Raw genomic sequence first — 15,920 nt, forward strand, 5'->3', positions numbered from 1 at the left:
ACTACATAAAAAACAAAATACACTTTAAATCAAGCCAAGTAAAATTTCTAGATATATGACTCATTGTGCACTATTTTGGTCGTGTAAAAAATTTGCCCAATTTATCAAGTAAAGTGACAAATAGAAAATTCTTTCAATGGTTTCATGTCTTCAGGCTCAATGATGAAAGTCTGCAGTTTTAGCCAGAACTTCATCTCATCCACGATTCCCGTCTCGTCTGAACCCTTAACATCGACGATATTATATCTCACGACTGGGACCAATATCGACGATATTCTTACTATATCTCACGACTGGGACCAACATCGGCGATATTCTTACTATATCTCACGACTGGGACCAATATCGACCATATTCTTACTATATCTCACGACTGGGACCAATATCGACCATATTCTTACTATATATCACAACTGGGACCAATATCGACGATATTCTTACTATATCTCACGACTGGGACCAATATCGACGATATTCTTACTATATCTCACGACTGGGACCAATATCGACGATATTCTTACTATATCTCACGACTGGGACCAACATCGACGATATTCTTACTATATCTCACGACTGGGACCAATATCGACCATATTCTTACTATATCTCACGACTGGGACCAATATCGACCATATTCTTACTATTTATCACAACTGGGACCAATATCGACGATATTCTTACTATATCTCACGACTGGGACCAACATCGGCGATATTCTTACTATATCTCACGACTGGGACCAATATCGGCGATATTCTTACTATATCTCACGACTGGGACCAATATCGACGATATTCTTACTATATCTCACGACTGGGACCAATATCGACGATATTCTTACTATATCTCACGACTGGGACCAATATCGGCGATATTCTTACTATATCTCACGACTGGGACCAATATCGACGATATTCTTACTATATCTCACGACTGGGACCAACATCGGCGATATTCTTACTATATCACACGACTGGGACCAATATCGGCGATATTCTTACTATATCTCACGACTGGGACCAATATCGACGATATTCTTACTATATCTCACGACTGGGACCAATATCGGCGATATTCTTACTATATCTCACGACTGGGACCAATATCGACGATATTCTTACTATATCTCACGACTGGGACCAACATGGCGATATTCTTACTATATCTCACGACTGGGACCAATATCGACGATATTCTTACTATATCTCACGACTGGGACCAACATGGCGATATTCTCACTATATATCACAACTGGGACTTTAGTTTAATAATATCATGACAAATATAATCCTTATTTTAGTAACTAATGTGTCAGAGCGAGCCCTAACACCACCCTAGATTATCTTGGTTTAACAGCCCACCGGGAAGACGAGTTAGGATAATAAGTACAAGGCCATAAAAAGACCACACCCAAGATTTAAGAAATCACACTTTATTAGATTGAGACTAGACTTCATTAATAAAAACAAAATCATGACATCTAGATATTTAATGACAATCAAATTGTCCAGTAGAAAAAACAATCATCATGTCGCTTGATAAAAAAAAATAGAAGTATGATATGATAATGTTAATGGGGGTTCGAATATCGAAATCGAACATTATATTCGAATATAGCGACAATTAGTTAGTTAACTTCAACCATTGATCACGTGACGGTTTATTGACAAGCGGATCACGTGATACAAAATGTCCAAAGTTTATATTAATTTATTAAAGATTAGAAAGAAATATCAGTTTATCTCGACTTGAGATCGTGACGGAAGTCGAGTAGTGTTGTCACCATGTCGAGCCCCATCAAGAAAGATGCTGTAATAATCGGAGCGGGTATTTCAGGCCTAGCAGCAGCTAAATGTTTAAAAGACGATGGTTTTGATGTTGTTATTTTAGAGAGGACGGGGGAAGTCGGTGGTTTGTGGACGTTCAGAGAAAATGACTATGGTGTCATGAGATTTACACACATGTAAGAATTGTAGAAATATTAGGTTCAATATGTCCTGGGTCTTAGCTTAGATTTCCCTGGCGCTACATTGAAATAGCAGGATCTCTGTTTATCATAAAACAACAGGTATTGGAGTATCTTGTTTAAGAATCCAGTCCATAAAATTAGTCTTTAACTGCAATTTCTAACCACAATGATTGAAATTGATTGCTGCTTCCTCTGCTAGGTCTGTAAGATATTAACTGTTGTGTGTCATCCTGAACAAACAGAGCCTGGGACTTCAGAGTTAGTAAAAACCTCTCGAGTAATAACTAGTTTTATATTTTATAGAAATGTATCGAAGTATAATTATTGTTTCTCTGACTTTCCGTTTCCTGAAAACGTAGGAGATTATCCTCACAACTCGGACATGGCCAAATATATTTACGATTATACCACACATTTTAAACTAGATCAGATTATCCAGTTTAATACCAAGGTTGTTTCACTTGAGAAAAAAGGTGAGTTGGAAATTGGCATGCTGATGAGATGTAAAACTAAAAGATGTGACTAAATGTGCTGATTATCTTATTGACTAAATCTGCCTAACCATGGTTTGGATACTAAATCTTCATCAGGACATATTGAAGGAGCTAAAGATATTATTAAAATATTGATTGTATTTTACAGGAGATGAATGGGAAGTTATAACTGTTAGAATGGAAGATGATGGACAGACAGGAACAGAAACTAATGATAAACAAGTTTATATTGCTAAATATGTTGCTATAGCAACAGGACATCATGCTGAACCTACATTTCCTGAGTTTAAAGGGCAAGAAACATTTAAAGGTACTGCACCAGTTATTGTTGTGGCTGTAAATCCGTCTTTATCAACCTAACCATGTATCTACCATCGCTCAGCTGTTTTTAAATTGTCCATAAAATACCTAAGTATTAAAAATCTGAACTTCAAAACAAAATCAAAATCCAAAACAACTGTTTGACAAAACATATATTAATTATAATTGAGAAAGTATATACCCAGTCAATTTATGGATTATTGTATATTTTCGTTACTAGGGGAGATAATTCACTCAGTAAAATATAAAGACTGTATAACCAATGGAATGGTGGGTAAAAGAGTTCTGGTAGTAGGAATTGGTAATTCTGCTGTTGATATTGCTACTGAATGTGCTTCTGCTGGGAGGTAAGCTCTCTCATCCACCAGATATCATTCTTTAATTACTTGTCACCATAGTCCACCAGATATCATTCTTTAATTACTTGTCACCATAGTCCACCAGATATCATTCTTTAATTACTTGTCACCATAGTCCACCAGATATCATTCTTTAATTACTTGTCACCATAGTCCACCATACATCAATCTTTAATTACTCGTCACCAGGATTTTAAAATGATTTGAATAATTTAGTTATATTTTTTAAATGGCATGCTATCTTTATTACAGGCAAAGTTTTAATTAGGTTTCTCTGGAATTCATCATTGCTGGATTCTTTAAGTTAATATTATATTATATTTCTAGATGTAAGTCAGTGTTTATCACTACACGATCTGGAGCCTGGGTCGTACCAAATTATATCTTCGGCTACCCCACAGATACCTATGCTTGTCGAGCATTCTTCTTGTTACCATGGAAATGGGCTAATTTTATATTTGAGAATATTATTAAACTTGTCTCAGCTAGTCCCAGAAGGTAGGTTGAAGATTGTTTACTCAGGTTGAAGATTGTTTACACCAGGTCATTAAATTCACTCTTATTATTTATATTACAAGCTATTTAATTACCAGTTAGAACTCTAGCTTATTTTACTCTGTTTACTTTCAGGTGGGGTTTGAACCCTAAAATGAAGGCGTTACAAACTCAGCCTACAGTTAGTCCAACTTTAATACATCATATACAGAGACAACAGATTAAAATAGTTCCTAATATATTGGTGAGTTATTAATCCATCCTATCAAGTCTAATGTAATCAGAGTTAGGAGAGTTGTATACAATCCACAGTCCAACTTCTACCTGAGCCTCTCTCCTTCTTGAAAGTCTGTTTTCTACTATAATACCCTGGTTTTAAAGTATTAAATTAGGTATTAAATCATTATTTTATGTTTGTATGCCAAGTTTTAATATCTAGAGAATAATATTTTCTATTTTAGAGAGTAGAAGGAAGTAGAGTAGAGTTTGTAGATGGTCAGTCAGCTGAATTTGATGTTATAATTTTATGTACAGGATACAAGATTAGTCTGCCCTATTTACAGAAGACTATCAGAGACAAGGTGCTGGAGGAGGAGTCTAATACTATTCGGGTAATTATACAGTTATATTGTTGTCAATTAATTTACTGAGAAAGTGGTAGGTCTATATACATGATTGTGTTTGTACTGTCTCTTTCTTTATTTTTAATATATCATTACAATTTTTATATATTTCTGTCATTTTTAGTTTGAAGAGAGAAAATAGTTGGTCTATATAAATATATATATTTCTCTATCTGTCTATGTTTTTAATATGTATAATATTTCTAGTGTTTTATACTATTCTGAATATTTCTAGTGTTTTATACTATTCTGAATATATCTAGTGTTTTATACTATCCTGAATATTTCTAGTGTTTTTTGTGGGAAAAGTGAAAATATTTTATATTTTTATTTTCTAGTTGTACAAGAATGTATTCAGTCCAGATATCGGTTCTAGTTTAGCGTTTATTGGATTTGTCCAGCCGGCGTCTGGTGGTGTTCTAACAATGTCAGAAATACAGGCACGCTGGTTCTCGGCACTCTGTCATGGTTCCGTTAGATTACCATCAAAACAAATCATGTTAGAAAGCATGAAGGAAGAAAAGGTATGATGGTTGTTTAAAGCTCATTCTTGTTTAACTCATTGGAAATAATATATTTATACAAAACTATAAGAAGGGAGGTAACTCTGTTTATTAAAACAAGCCAATGAAGGAAGGGAGGTAACTCTGTTTATTTTATATTTTAGATGGCTTACAGTGAGAGATATTATAGATCTAATAGACATACAATACAGAAAGATCCTATAGTGTATAATGATGATATAGCCAGTATGATAGGGGCTAAACCTAATATTTTAAAACACCCTTCACTAGCCTGGAGGTATGTTTGTTTATTTGTTCATTAGCCAGGAGGTATGTTTGTTCACTACTGGAGGTATGTTTGTTCACTAGTCTGGAGGTATGTTTGATCACTAGCCTGGAGGTAGGTATTTTTGTTTATTTGTTCACTAGTCTGGAGGTAGGTATGTTTGTTTATTTGTTCACTAGCCAGGAGGTATGTTTGTTCACTAGCCTGGAGGTATGTTTGTTTATTTGTTCACTAGTCTGGAGGTATGTTTGTTCACTAGCCTGGAGGTATATTTGTTTATTTGTTATTAATATAGAGAGAGAAGATTAATGGTATTTTATATTATTTCCTACAGCAGTCTTAAACTCATTGACAGGGCAGTTAATCACTAAAGTAGATGTTTTATTTTTATCTTTATAACCACTTAGATGACTGCATTTCTTCTGAATAATGTTCTACGTTATTTTCCAGGTTGATGTTATCATCGTGTGGTGCCTATCAATGGAGACTACAGGGTCCCAACAAATGGTCGGGATCCGAGGAGGCCGTTCGAAAAGTTCCGTTAACAGAACTCATGAACTATTCTGCCATTGTTCTGTTATTCATCATCGGATTGCTCTTAATATTCTTTCTACGATTTTTTTACAAAATTGTTGATTTTATATTTTAAATGAGTGTTACCATGACGATGACCCCCGGGTCAATCTCAGTGAATTCTGGGACCAAATGGAAAATAAATTTGTTAAGTTTTTATTATTGTTATATTTACAAATATAATCAAAACCATACCACTAGCCAACATATTAGTAATTCAGCATAGTTAATTTATATTGACAGGAGCACATCTCATTCTGACACATGTTTCAGACATACAATCCTCATCAGGACATGTAGTTTTTTAATTGAATATTATTGTACAATTAGTTTTAAACATTATTGTAACTTGCATTGTAAAATCAGTCCATTCACTTAAACAGTTTTCATCACATTTTTACTTTTCAATTAATAAATAAGGCCTTAAACTTTATTTCTATGATTGACACAAGAGTCTAGCAAGGCCTATAACTCTAGAACTTAAAATAAGAGTCTAGTAAGGCTGTAACTCTGTTCACACTTTAACGGGAGAGTCTAGCAAGGGCTATAACTCTGTCCACAGTTTCTCTATAGGTTTATATTTAGCCTGATTTATAACTTTCTGTGTGAGATGATATATTTCTTCGTGAAGATCTTCTATTGATCTGTCGGCGTCAATAACCTGCAATAGAATTGGTTGTCCTGGTGTCAGTTGTAAATTACAGTGTCCATTTTTTATAGTCAGGACCTGGTTTCTTAGAGTGTAATGTAATGGACAGGAAGAAGTTGAAATATTGGGTCTATTTTTGTTTCTTTTTTCTTAACTTTGTTGAAAAAATCAAGTTCATTACCTGCCAATGTTTATCTTTTAAATCTTGAAAGTTTTTAGCCACTTTTTCTTGAAAAACTTCTTTCTCGTATCTCTCTTCTCCAAACCCTCCACGTTTGGCTGCTGCCTCAGATGTCAGGGTGAGGTATAGAACTGTATCAGGTTGAGGAAGGCCAATATCTGTTTGTTTACACCACTCTAGACTGAATCCCTGAATAAAATATTCAATATTATCACCACAGAAATATAGAAATAAATTGTTTTACAGAATGTAAGGAAAATCTTTGTCAAGAGGTATGACCAAGAACCAGCTGGTAGACAGGATTCTTGTAAACCTTAATTTCTAACTTTGTAGTTGTTTCTTGCTTTTTGTGGTAAATAACTAGTTATTTCTTACCTGTTTAGCAGCAGTAAAGGCAGCTCCACTGTAGGCGTATCTATCAACTATTAATGTTGTTCCTTGGTTTAGTAGAGTCATCATAGTGTCCCTAAAATATAAATAATTTACTACAAACATCACTCTTCATTACTTAATGACTTACTGGTACTACAAACATCACTCTTCATTACTTAATGACTTACTGGTACTACAAACATCACTTTATACTTATTGACTTACTGGTACTACAAACATCACTTTATACTTATTGACTTACTGGTACTACAAACATCACTTTATACTTATTGACTTACTACAGACATCACTTTATTTTGACAAACCAGACTTACCTAGCCTCCCAGCGATTGGCAGAAAATAAGAGATGTATAGCATGGTCTTCTAAATCATAAGTTTGTCCTAAATAACTGTTAATCATTTTACCAATAGTTGTCCTTCTGTCTGAAAATTAGTTAAAAAAACATTTTCTAGTTTTATTGCACCAGATTGAGAAATATCATTAAATATAGGCACTAACAAGTCAAACAATGACCATAGCCATGGGCATACTCAGAAATAAAAAGATGGGGGTAAGGGTAGGGTTAGATAACTTTAAATTAATTTTTAATGTTAAAATAAAAAAAAATACCTGGAAATTTCAAAAGTTTGGCCTTGATTCCTGTATTTTTGAGTCTCTCGACGAGTTTTCCACACTGAGTGGATTTTCCACTTCTGTCACAGCCTTCAAACACAATTAGCGCCCCTCTTTCTATTTGGTTTGACACTGCCATTGATACATTAGACATTTTCCTCGTCTTTTGAAATTGTGATAATGAAATAAATTTCCGCCAAAACATCAAGTTTTTATATCAAGACGTCTGGTTGAACGAGAAATAATCGACCTTGACCTTTCAGTTATAGAAGGGACGTAACTCGCCCGCTGCTAATTCTCTGAATTTAGAAATTTCTTATCAGAATGTCAACAATTTGTTTGCTTATTGCTTAATTTCCCTACAACTCTCAGGTTTGTCATTCTGCCTTTTAGTTTTCATGAATGGGACCGTTTGCCTTTTGAAATATTATCTCAAATGGCTCAGAGACTCTCTGTTTATGGAGAGAAATCGGGAATGAAAGTTATAAAAGATTTGATAATGAGTCAATCAATATGACATATTTTTTTGAAAAAAAGGTGGGGTCATTATTTATAAAGTTGATGATCAATATGGTTTTTTGTAAGGACAATATGAACGGTGATAGCTGCATTTTGACTGTGTGAAATGAATGGAGTTTTATGTCCTACTTTTCTGCACCTTAAGCCCAACGCAGACGAGGAACATTTTAAGCGATCATTTTTTTCACCGTCTGTGGATTACAGAAACACAAACACGAACAAAAATGTTTGTGAAAATTGTTCGTGAAATCAAACATGTTTGATTTTTTTAGAATTGATCGCCGTCTGCGTTAACCACGAACATTAGCGCCGAACGTTTATCGACGAAAGACCAATCAGCGATCGAAGCCAGACCACATGACACTCAAAATCGCGACGTCCAGTGAATCCACCAACACAAAATTTTGGACTGTGGAGAAGGAGCAGATTTTAGTAGATATGTGGTCGCAATCTGCCTGTTTGTTTATGATTTCTTCGCCTGACTATTCAGATAGAAACAAGAAGTACACTGCGATGCAAGAAATAACACAAGCCCTGGAAACAACCGGTAAATTTACAAGGTTGCCGAACACACCCTGCTCTTTACGACGTTGAATCCGGGTACAGACCCAAATGCTCCTATTTCGCCGCCTACGTTGGCGTCTTTTATAAAATTAATAATATAGCAAACGCAATTTTACATTTTCTTCTGGACATCGCCATTTTGAGGTCATGTGATTTTCCATGGCAGTGGCGTATTGTTCGAGCTAAATGTTCGTCGTCTGTGGAATTATGTTTGTCGTCTGCGGATGACGGGAAAACAAATATATTTGTTCGATGTTTTTGTTCGTCGACAGAAATGTTCCTCGTCTGCGTTGGGCTTAATTGGGCTGTTAATGGATATTTTTTTTAATTTGTAGTGCCAGGCTATAAAATATAATGGAGTTAGATTTACCTATCACTGGAGTTTGTATTGTATCAGATCCAACAAAATGTCCTCCAAATTACACACTGGTAGGTGGTCAGATTTTATCTTCCTAGTTGAGGATTAAAACATGAGCAATATAACATATGACATGCAGTGGTTTCCTCCCTTTCTTTTAAACATAATTCTTTTTTTATATCATAATGCATAAAGCTTAAAATTAACAGAATTAATCCATTCCTCTCAAATAAGTGCATAACAATACTCTTTTTTCAATTATCAGTTTTCTGCTGACGTAACTAGAACTACCCCTGTGTGATCCCCCCTACCCTGTCCTACACTTTTATAAAAGTTCTGTGATGTATCAGATTCTGATTGTAGATTGATAAAACATATGGAAGTATACCAGAAGATGCTGATCTATGGAAAGATCGAATGTGGGGTCGGAAAGTAACCAGATATTTATGTGTAGAGAGAGGCTACTCAGATCAGGTAAGACAATTATGCGGCGTTGTCCGACATGGTAGTGGCAACGTATAAATTTTTTGCTCAGTTTTTGGAGATTATAATTTGTGCTCTGTATTAATACGAGATATTTTGATCAGTAAATATTGTAGTCTAGCTATATGTATATTACAGTACAAGAAAGTTGGTAAGTTATTAGGTAGAATATATTATTGTGTTTAATGTAATTATAGGCTAAGAATGTACTGGTTGATGTTGCTATAATAAATGAAAAAGATCCAGTCCCTCCAGGTTTTACAGTAGTTGATCCTACGTATGACACCAGTAAGTATTTGTTGAAATTTTTGATAAACATTTCACCAAAATACTGGCATACTAGTCATGTTGATTTTCTAGAGCCAAAAATTAAGTTCCCTTCTTCCCCACCTAATAACTAGTTGTGTCTGTAATTCTAGGAGAGAAAGCTATTAAAAAGAAAGTATTATGTGTACGATGGATGGATAAGTCAATGACACTAGAGATAATAACAGAGTTAATTTTACTGGGGAAAAATGTTCGTAAACCTCCACAAACTTTTACATTAGTTGGGTTAGTATTTATTATTTTTACTTAGTTTACATTAGTTGGTTATTTATTTCTGTAATAAGTTTTACATTAGTTGTTTATTTATTTCTGTAATAAGTTTTACATTAGTTGTTTATTTATTTCTGTAATAAGTTTTACATTAGTTGTTTATTTATTTCTGTAATAAGTTTTACATTAGTTGGTTATTTATTTCTGTAATAAGTTTTACATTAGTTGGTAATTTATTTCTGTAATAAGCTTTACATTAGTTGGTTATTTATTTCTGTAATAAGTTTTACATTAGTTGTTTATTTATTTCTGTAATAAGTTTTACATTAGTTGTTTATTTATTTCTGTAATAAGTTTTACATTAGTTGTTTATTTATTTCTGTAATAAGTTTTACATTAGTTGTTTATTTATTTCTGTAATAAGTTTTACATTAGTTGGTTATTTATTTCTGTAATAAGTTTTACATTAGTTGGTTATTTATTTCTGTAATAAGTTTTACATTAGTTGGTTATTTATCTCTGTAATAAGTTTTACATTAGTTGGTTATTTATTTCTGTAATAAGTTTTACATTAGTTGGTTATTTATTTCTGTAATAAGTTTTACATTAGTTGTTTATTTATTTCTGTAATAAGTTTTACATTAGTTGTTTATTTATCTCTGTAATAAGTTTTACATTAGTTGTTTATTTATTTCTGTAATAAGTTTTACATTAGTTGGTTATTTATTTCTGTAATAAGTTTTACATTAGTTGGTTATTTATTTCTGTAATAAGTTTTACATTAGTTGGTTATTTATTTCTGTAATAAGTTTTACATTAGTTGGTTATTTATTTCTGTAATAAGTTTTCAACCTGAGTAAGTCTGTTTCTGCTATATATTATGATAAAATGTAGTCTTGTATTTCCAGTGAATTAAATGGTTTATGTATTTGTTATAAGATGGGTAGACTGGCTCCTCCAGTCAACAACGTAAACGAAGTAAAAACAACCAACATCAACCATTACCAAAATACAACCATTGATGTGTAAGTTTGTAATTCAACTGGTTCAAACCTTATCCTTGTTGTCTCTATTAGAACTGTCTGAATAGGGCTTTAACCCAGCTGTTGGTGAGAAGGAGGTCCAGGTTTCCTAGGATAGCTCATTCTAAATTTATGAACTGTTTCAGTAGTTTCTATTGTTTTTAGTCAGGTGTTTTGAATCAGACTTGAAGACAACTAGTAATTTTATCTTATTATTCTATCCAATTTACCAGGTAATAATAGAACAGAATATGAGGTGTGTATATAACTAGGAGACAGTTAGAATACATAATTATAATTTCAGATCAAAATTAGGTTCCAGTCTACCGTACCCCATTAACCCAGCTGCTACAACATCAGCGCCCTCTATTAAACCAGCAGGGGGTGAAAGTTCTACCGCCCAAGTTCATGGTAACTACAGTTTCTTATAATAATCAACATAATTTCTATACCAGGCAATGGAAGAGATTTTCTGTTCAACTATATTACTAGTATTTAGAAATTTTAAATTTTAGATTCTGTATATGATATGTCAGTCTAAATTATTAAAATAAAAATAAAATCCATCAACATACAATTGTATTATTTTTCAGCATTGGGAGGCGTTCCTTGGCAACTTAACCCTAAATTACAAAGTATTGCAGACCTGAAAAATGTAAGTCTATTTTTTGATATATTTTGTATTGTTTGAAGAGTTGAATTAATTCTCTAATTAATTTGATAATTGGTTGAATTGTTTTATTGATGTAATATTCTGTGTTATATTTCAGATTGTAATCCCCCAGATACCATATAAATCTTTATATGATGTATCAATACAGGTTAGTTAGAAAACTTGTGTTTTAAAATATACTGTAACTATAATCTTGTTAAACAGTGAGGTACTTACCAATACTCTAGATATCAGGCGTATAAATAGAAATAAACAATAACATATAGAAAATATAATCTTCTATAGGTTTTACAACTCAAAATATTGGCTATATTTATATAATGGTCAGTAGAGTTTCTATGAATGAAGGGGGCTTGGTAGGGGAGAATCAAAGGTTATTCTTTTAAAAGGTACAATAATAATAAATTAAGAAGTAGGAGAGCCTTGGTTGTAAAGTTGGTGTTGGGTCTATCTATAGCTAATAAAATTTATTTTTCTTTTTTCAGTATGAATATGATTTTAATATTGAAAGATCTATTGTATCAGGAAAATGAAACTAACCATCATGTTCACTGGTTTTCTAGCGTGGTTCAGATCAACAAGAAGTAGGCGTGTAACAAGAGTAAACATGAAACAACATGTTCAGTTCTACAGCTCTGTCATAATGTTATTATTTTCTCTCAATTTAAGTTTAGTGTTAGTGTTTATATAACAAGTTTTATTTTCAAATTTAAGCTGGTTGTTAATAAATATATTATTGGTGGTAACAATAATATTACATCTGCAGTAGTTTCAAATTTTATACAAGTTATAATTATTTTTATTCTTTGTGTTTAAAATAAGTAAGTAGAGTTGATTAAATACTCTGTCAAATTTGGAAATAAAATATTATTTAATTTCTCTGATTACAACTTGGTCAAAATAATTCTTGAAAACACAGTCCAGGATTGAGAAATTAGATTACGATCACTGTGAGTTAATTGTGTTTATTATGTGTTGTAGCTCATTTATACTGTGCTCTAAGAAAGTTTTGTTTATTTCTCAGGGCGCTGTGTGTCATGTCATTAATATTTCTGTATAAAATTCACAATTATAAAGGTATTTAGTTGTGTAAGATGGTGGAAATATTTGTATTATTCTATATATAGGACTCTCGTGTATTTTCATGAAACAGTTTTGTGAGCTCAAGTTATTTAAAACCTCTAGAGAAATTTGTATTTCATCCAAGGCTTGGTGCTAAATGTTACAACCCAGCTCTAGATACCCCAGCTCTAGATACCCTACCCAGCTCTAGATACCCTACCCAGCTCTAGATACCTCAGCTCTCCATACCCCAGCTCTAGATACCCTACCCAGCTCTAGATACCCTACCCAGCTCTAGATACCTCAGCTCTCCATACCCCAGCTCTAGATACCCCAGCTCTAGATACCCTACCCAGCTCTAGATACCCTACCCAGCTCTAGATACACCAGCTCTAGATACCCCAGCTCTAGATACCCTACCCAGCTCTAGATACCCCAGCTCTAGATACCTCAGCTCTTCATACCCCAGCTCTAGATACCCCAGCTCTAGATACCCTACCCAGCTCTAGATACCCTACCCAGCTCTTCATACCCCAGCTCTAGATACACCAGCTCTAGATACCCCAGCTCTAGATACCCTACCCAGCTCTAGATACCCCAGCTCTAGATACACCAGCTCTAGATAGGTAGATATCAAACAATGATTTCAGCCGATTTCTTCAAACCAGAATATAATGTTTGTATTGTCCATGATAAATAACTATAAAATAAAAGTATTGTATATTAACCTGTAGATTTGTGAATATTGTAAATAAATAACGCCATTACTATCAATAAATATTTTAAATTTTTCCTCTTCAGTTTTAAATAAAAAAAATAAACCAAATATTTACATTGCGAACCACAAAACAAAACCCAAAATCCAAAAATACCTTTTGGCGAAACATTAGTAGTTGTAGAACTTTTCATATGAGGAAGTATATCAATTATAAGTGAGTAAGTATTTCAAAAGTGGTATCAGGTGTCTAGAAGAGTATATTTTACCGGTTTGGATATACGAGTGCTGCCAAAACAAAATATGAAATAAATAAATAAATATCATAACATGCCTAAATTAGAAATAAAGAATTCTTCCCCTTCCCTAGACTACATATCTGAGTGAAATAGTCAGCCCGTATTGACTTGTATTATATTTCAACTGGGCCGATATTAATAAAATGACGTCACTATGAACATCTGTTGACTGGCTGGGCGCCATCATGATAACACTATAGGTAAATTAATGTATTTATCATAATTTCATTTTATATCAATATTTATGTTCTATCACAAGGTTCTAGTGATGCTGGGTATCGGCTATCGGAATGTTTCACATGCCTCGATCTCTGCCATTGTGGATCATCAGTAACTCTCTGTATTAAACTAACCAGGTAAGGTGAGATATTATAATATTTCATACATTCTGTTACTGATAATATATTGGTTATTTTTTTAATATCGTTCGAGACAGAGTGACTAATATCTCTAGAAGTATCGAAAACAAATAAGTTCTTTGGGATAAGGGTAAGATTTATAAGTGATATACCTGATCAGAATATAAAGCGAGTCATGCTGTTTACTATACTAGAACACCGAACAGTAATACCTAGAGGTGCCAATGAAACAGTGTCATAAATGGTGCTACTGATGCCTTTAACTGCACAATGGAGCAGCAATCTACTGGATTCTACCTGTCCGTCAGATATTGAACACGCTATGAATAAATAAATCCAATAGAAACTGTGCCAGGACATTAAAAATATTGCAATCAATTTTACAACAAAAGAAACAACTGACAAATATGTCGTCTGACCTACTTTCTTAATAGTTGAAGTTTCAAGGTTTCAATCTAATTGATATCAGGAAATAAGAACATACTGAAATAGCTGGGTCTGTGTTCAGAATGAGATTAGAACATACTGAAATAGCTAGTTCTGTGTTCAGAATGAGATTAGAACACACTGAAATAACTGGGTCTGTGTTCAGAATGAGATGAGAACATACTGAAATAGCTGGGTCTGTGTTCAGAATGAGATGAGAAGATACTGAAATAGCTGGGTCTGTGTTCAGAATGAGATTAGAACATACTGATATAGCTGGGTCTGTGTTCAGAATGAGATTAGAACATACTGAAATAGCTAGTTCTGTGTTCAGAATGAGATGAGAACATACTGAAATAGCTGGGTCTGTGTTCAGAATGAGATGAGAACATACTGAAATAGCTGGGTCTGTGTTCAGAATGAGATTAGAACATACTGAAATAGCTGGGTCTGTGTTCAGAATGAGATTAGAACATACTGAAATAGCTGGGTCTGTTTTCAGAATGAGATGAGAACATACTGAAATAGCTGGGTCTGTTTTCAGAATGAGATGAGAACATACTGAAATAGCTGGGTCTGTGTTCAGAATGAGATGAGAACATACTGAAATAGCTGGGTCTGTGTTCAGAATGAGATTAGAACATACTGAAATAGCTGGGTCTGTGTTCAGAATGAGATGAGAACATACTGAAATAGCTGGGTCTGTGTTCAGAATGAGATGAGAACATACTGAAATAGCTGGGTCTGTGTTCAGAATGAGATGAGAACATACTGAAATAGCTGGGTCTGTGTTCAGAATGAGATGAGAACATACTGAAATAGCTGGGTCTGTGTTCAGAATGAGATGAGAACATACTGAAATAGCTGGGTCTGTTTTCAGAATGAGATTAGAACATACTGAAATAGCTGGGTCTGTGTTCAGAATGAGATGAGGACATACTGAAATAACTGGGTCTGTGTTCAGAATGAGATTAGAACATACTGAAATAGCTGGGTCTGTTTTCAGAATGAGATGAGGACATACTGAAATAGCTGGGTCTGTGTTCAGAATGAGATGAGAACATACTGAAATAGCTGGGTCTGTTTTCAGAATGAGATGAGGACATACTGAAATAGCTGGGTCTGTTTTCAGAATGAGATTAGAACATACTGAAATAGCTGGGTCTGTGTTCAGAATGAGATGAGAACATACTGAAATAACTGGGTCTGTTTTCAGAATGAGATGAGAACATACTGAAATAGCTGGGTCTGTTTTCAGAATGAGATGAGAACATACTGAAATAGCTAGGTCTGTTTTCAGAATGAGATTAGAACATACTGAAATAGCTGGGTCTGTTTTCAGAATGAGATGAGAACATACTGAAATAGCTGGGTCTGTGTTCAGAATGAGATTAGAACATACTGAAATAGCTAGGTCTGTTTCAGAATGAGATGAGAACATACT

At 33.8% G+C, this 15,920-nt stretch overlaps 6 protein-coding genes across 6 annotated transcripts; 3 read left to right on the forward strand and 3 right to left on the reverse strand.

The window, feature by feature from the left end:
• Positions 1 to 162: 162 nt before the first annotated feature.
• On the forward strand, positions 163 to 1,263 carry LOTGIDRAFT_172966 (hypothetical protein; the record flags this gene model as incomplete). Its single annotated transcript, XM_009050152.1, has 1 exon — positions 163 to 1,263. The coding sequence occupies one exon, from the start codon at positions 163 to 165 to the stop codon at positions 1,261 to 1,263; it is 1,101 nt and encodes a 366-aa protein (XP_009048400.1).
• A 521-nt stretch (positions 1,264 to 1,784) lies between these two features.
• LOTGIDRAFT_172967 (hypothetical protein) lies at positions 1,785 to 5,699 on the forward strand (the record flags this gene model as incomplete). Its single annotated transcript, XM_009050153.1, has 10 exons — positions 1,785 to 1,963; positions 2,273 to 2,442; positions 2,612 to 2,773; positions 3,005 to 3,131; positions 3,471 to 3,641; positions 3,774 to 3,882; positions 4,100 to 4,249; positions 4,600 to 4,785; positions 4,929 to 5,062; positions 5,501 to 5,699. 10 exons carry the CDS (start codon positions 1,785 to 1,787, stop codon positions 5,697 to 5,699), a joined length of 1,587 nt encoding a protein of 528 aa, XP_009048401.1.
• A 468-nt stretch (positions 5,700 to 6,167) lies between these two features.
• Positions 6,168 to 7,598, reverse strand: LOTGIDRAFT_140318 (hypothetical protein; the record flags this gene model as incomplete). Its single annotated transcript, XM_009050154.1, has 5 exons — positions 6,168 to 6,284; positions 6,454 to 6,642; positions 6,829 to 6,919; positions 7,161 to 7,269; positions 7,457 to 7,598. 5 exons carry the CDS (start codon positions 7,596 to 7,598, stop codon positions 6,168 to 6,170), a joined length of 648 nt encoding a protein of 215 aa, XP_009048402.1.
• A 195-nt stretch (positions 7,599 to 7,793) lies between these two features.
• On the forward strand, positions 7,794 to 12,333 carry LOTGIDRAFT_238433 (hypothetical protein). The gene is made up of 11 exons (XM_009050155.1): positions 7,794 to 7,831; positions 8,878 to 8,971; positions 9,264 to 9,374; positions 9,581 to 9,671; positions 9,803 to 9,935; positions 10,829 to 10,945; positions 11,112 to 11,198; positions 11,247 to 11,353; positions 11,536 to 11,597; positions 11,713 to 11,763; positions 12,101 to 12,333. Exons 2-11 carry the CDS (start codon positions 8,897 to 8,899, stop codon positions 12,146 to 12,148), a joined length of 882 nt encoding a protein of 293 aa, XP_009048403.1. The 5' UTR covers positions 7,794 to 7,831; positions 8,878 to 8,896; the 3' UTR covers positions 12,149 to 12,333.
• A 2,159-nt stretch (positions 12,334 to 14,492) lies between these two features.
• Positions 14,493 to 15,332, reverse strand: LOTGIDRAFT_140286 (hypothetical protein; the record flags this gene model as incomplete). Its single annotated transcript, XM_009050156.1, has 1 exon — positions 14,493 to 15,332. A coding segment is annotated over one exon (840 nt), but the record flags the coding sequence as incomplete, so codon positions are not given.
• A 9-nt stretch (positions 15,333 to 15,341) lies between these two features.
• Positions 15,342 to 15,917, reverse strand: LOTGIDRAFT_140276 (hypothetical protein; the record flags this gene model as incomplete). Its single annotated transcript, XM_009050157.1, has 1 exon — positions 15,342 to 15,917. A coding segment is annotated over one exon (576 nt), but the record flags the coding sequence as incomplete, so codon positions are not given.
• Positions 15,918 to 15,920: the final 3 nt, after the last annotated feature.

This window comes from Lottia gigantea, assembly GCF_000327385.1.
Source record: "Lottia gigantea unplaced genomic scaffold LOTGIsca_146, whole genome shotgun sequence".
Classification (NCBI taxonomy): domain Eukaryota; kingdom Metazoa; phylum Mollusca; class Gastropoda; family Lottiidae; genus Lottia; species Lottia gigantea.

Bases quoted from the DNA above. Each gene is read 5' to 3' on its own strand.
- LOTGIDRAFT_238433 (XM_009050155.1), top strand. From the start codon at position 8,897: ATGGAGTTAGATTTACCTATCACTGGAGTTTGTATTGTATCAGATCCA. The intron at 8,972-9,263 runs GTAGGTGGTCAG...TTCTGATTGTAG, and splicing joins GTCCTCCAAATTACACACTG to ATTGATAAAACATATGGAAG. The intron at 9,672-9,802 runs GTAAGTATTTGT...CTGTAATTCTAG, and splicing joins TGATCCTACGTATGACACCA to GAGAGAAAGCTATTAAAAAG.